The sequence below is a fragment of the Trichechus manatus genome, unplaced genomic scaffold (genome assembly GCF_000243295.1).
Source record: "Trichechus manatus latirostris isolate Lorelei unplaced genomic scaffold, TriManLat1.0 scaffold00045, whole genome shotgun sequence".
Taxonomy (NCBI): domain Eukaryota; kingdom Metazoa; phylum Chordata; class Mammalia; order Sirenia; family Trichechidae; genus Trichechus; species Trichechus manatus.
Genome location: NW_004443981.1, coordinates 616021 through 617739, shown reverse-complemented (window position 1 = coordinate 617739; position 1719 = coordinate 616021). Strand labels below are relative to the sequence as shown.

Genomic DNA, 1719 nt, shown 5'->3' with positions numbered 1-1719 from the left:
GGGCCTCACAGACAGGGTCAGGTGGCTCTTTGATCTGCTCCTAAAATCTGAAGCTGTAAGATCGTATTAGGGAGTAAGACTGGCATTGCACAAGAGCAACACGAACCTCCTGTTGCTAAAGAGTTGCTTGTTCCGCCAATGATGGAGACTCCTACCACCCACTCCTGGTCACTTTTGCAGGATCTCAGCTCCCTTTCCTAGGAAATGATCTCCTTGGTCGATTGGAGTACAAGGCCCTTTGGATTGTGTCCTTGAGTCCCTTCAGTTATTTGGACAATACAAACAACTGTGACCCTCAGGGGAGCTTGGTGGTTTGTTTTCCAGCAACTCCCTGAAGACATCTATTAGACGAGTCCTTTAATTTTGCGAGCCATGAGTATCTTAGCACATCCGTTGCTCAGTTCTCTGTTGACAAAAGTAACTTTTTTTTGCCTTAAGTAGTTGAAGAATTTGTGTAGAATATGGGCTAGTTAGTGAGGTTGAAGAGCCCTGGTGGTGCAGTGGTTAAGAGGTCAGGCTGCTAAGGCAATTCGAATTAACCAGTTGCTCCTTGGAAACCCTGTGGGGCAGTTCTACTCTGTCCTATAGCGTTGCTGTGAGTTGGAATCAACTCGTCGGCAACAGGTTTGGTTTTTGGTTGGAATGATGTTGAAGAGCTTTTGTCAACATCAAAACTGTTTGTTCTGTGACTGTAAAGACTGAAAAGCAATTCTAAACCTTCAAATCTAAAATGTAATGCTGAATTAATAATAAAAGTTAAAAATTAAAGCCAGACTTTGAAGTTACTCAGTAGAGTTATTAATATCTCAAATGAGATAATGAATGTGAAGACACTTGGGAAAGCATGAAGTGTGAAATAGCTGTAAGATATTATGATTAAAATTTCTGTTCTATAACCGTCATCATTGTAAGACTATAATTTAATAAAACTAAAAAGGTATTGACAGATAGCTTAGGCCCCAAACTTGTTTTTGCTTCATTTTAGAAGTAGAAAATGTGTAAATTTCACACTTGATATAGTAAGCCTTTTCTAATGTTTGAGTGCTGAGTGTAACCAGTGATTTAGAACCTGGTTTGACAGATAACAGAAAAACAAAACTATGCTTTATTTAGCTCTTGCTAGATTCTAATGTATATACACACTGTATATACATTGTATTATTTAATCTTCCTGTCCCTTTGCCCAGTTAGAAAAGAGGAACCTTCAGACTCAGGGCAGTAAGTAACTTGCCCAGGGTAACAGACTGAACTAGAATTTGAACCCAGGTGTGCCTTACTCCAAAACTCATCTTTCTGCTTAACCAAATGCATGGATTAAATATGCAAAGCCTATATATCAGACTCATCATACTGATACTTAATAATGATGATGTAAAAGTCACTATGCATCTCTTTATTAGCAATAAATCCTACATGTTGACTGGTTGTAAGTATTATTTTTTAAAATTTTTCAAAAGTGTTTCAAAATGTGCCATGAAATATCAGAGAGGAGAGGTTCTCTAAAGGCTTGATACTAAGTGGAAAATTTATTGTCTTCTGAACAGATGACCCACCTTTTAGTGAAGCTCCGAATTTTGCTGATCAGACAGGTGTGTTTGAATACTTTGTAAATAGGGATGACCCTGGAGAGCATCACTTCACACTCCGCCAAGTTCTGAATCAACGACCCATTACTTGGGCTGCTGATGCATCCAACACCATCAGTATCATAGGAGATTA

The 1719-nt window shown here is 38.7% G+C and overlaps 1 protein-coding gene across 1 annotated transcript in view; it reads left to right on the top strand.

Annotated features, from left to right (window-relative positions):
• Positions 1-1719, top strand: part of GALC (galactosylceramidase) — a 68723-nt gene that overhangs the window by 43035 nt on the left and 23969 nt on the right. The window contains 2 exon segments of the mRNA XM_023731678.1: positions 952-967; positions 1490-1719. Of these exon segments, the coding sequence (XP_023587446.1) occupies positions 952-967; positions 1490-1719 (246 nt within the window).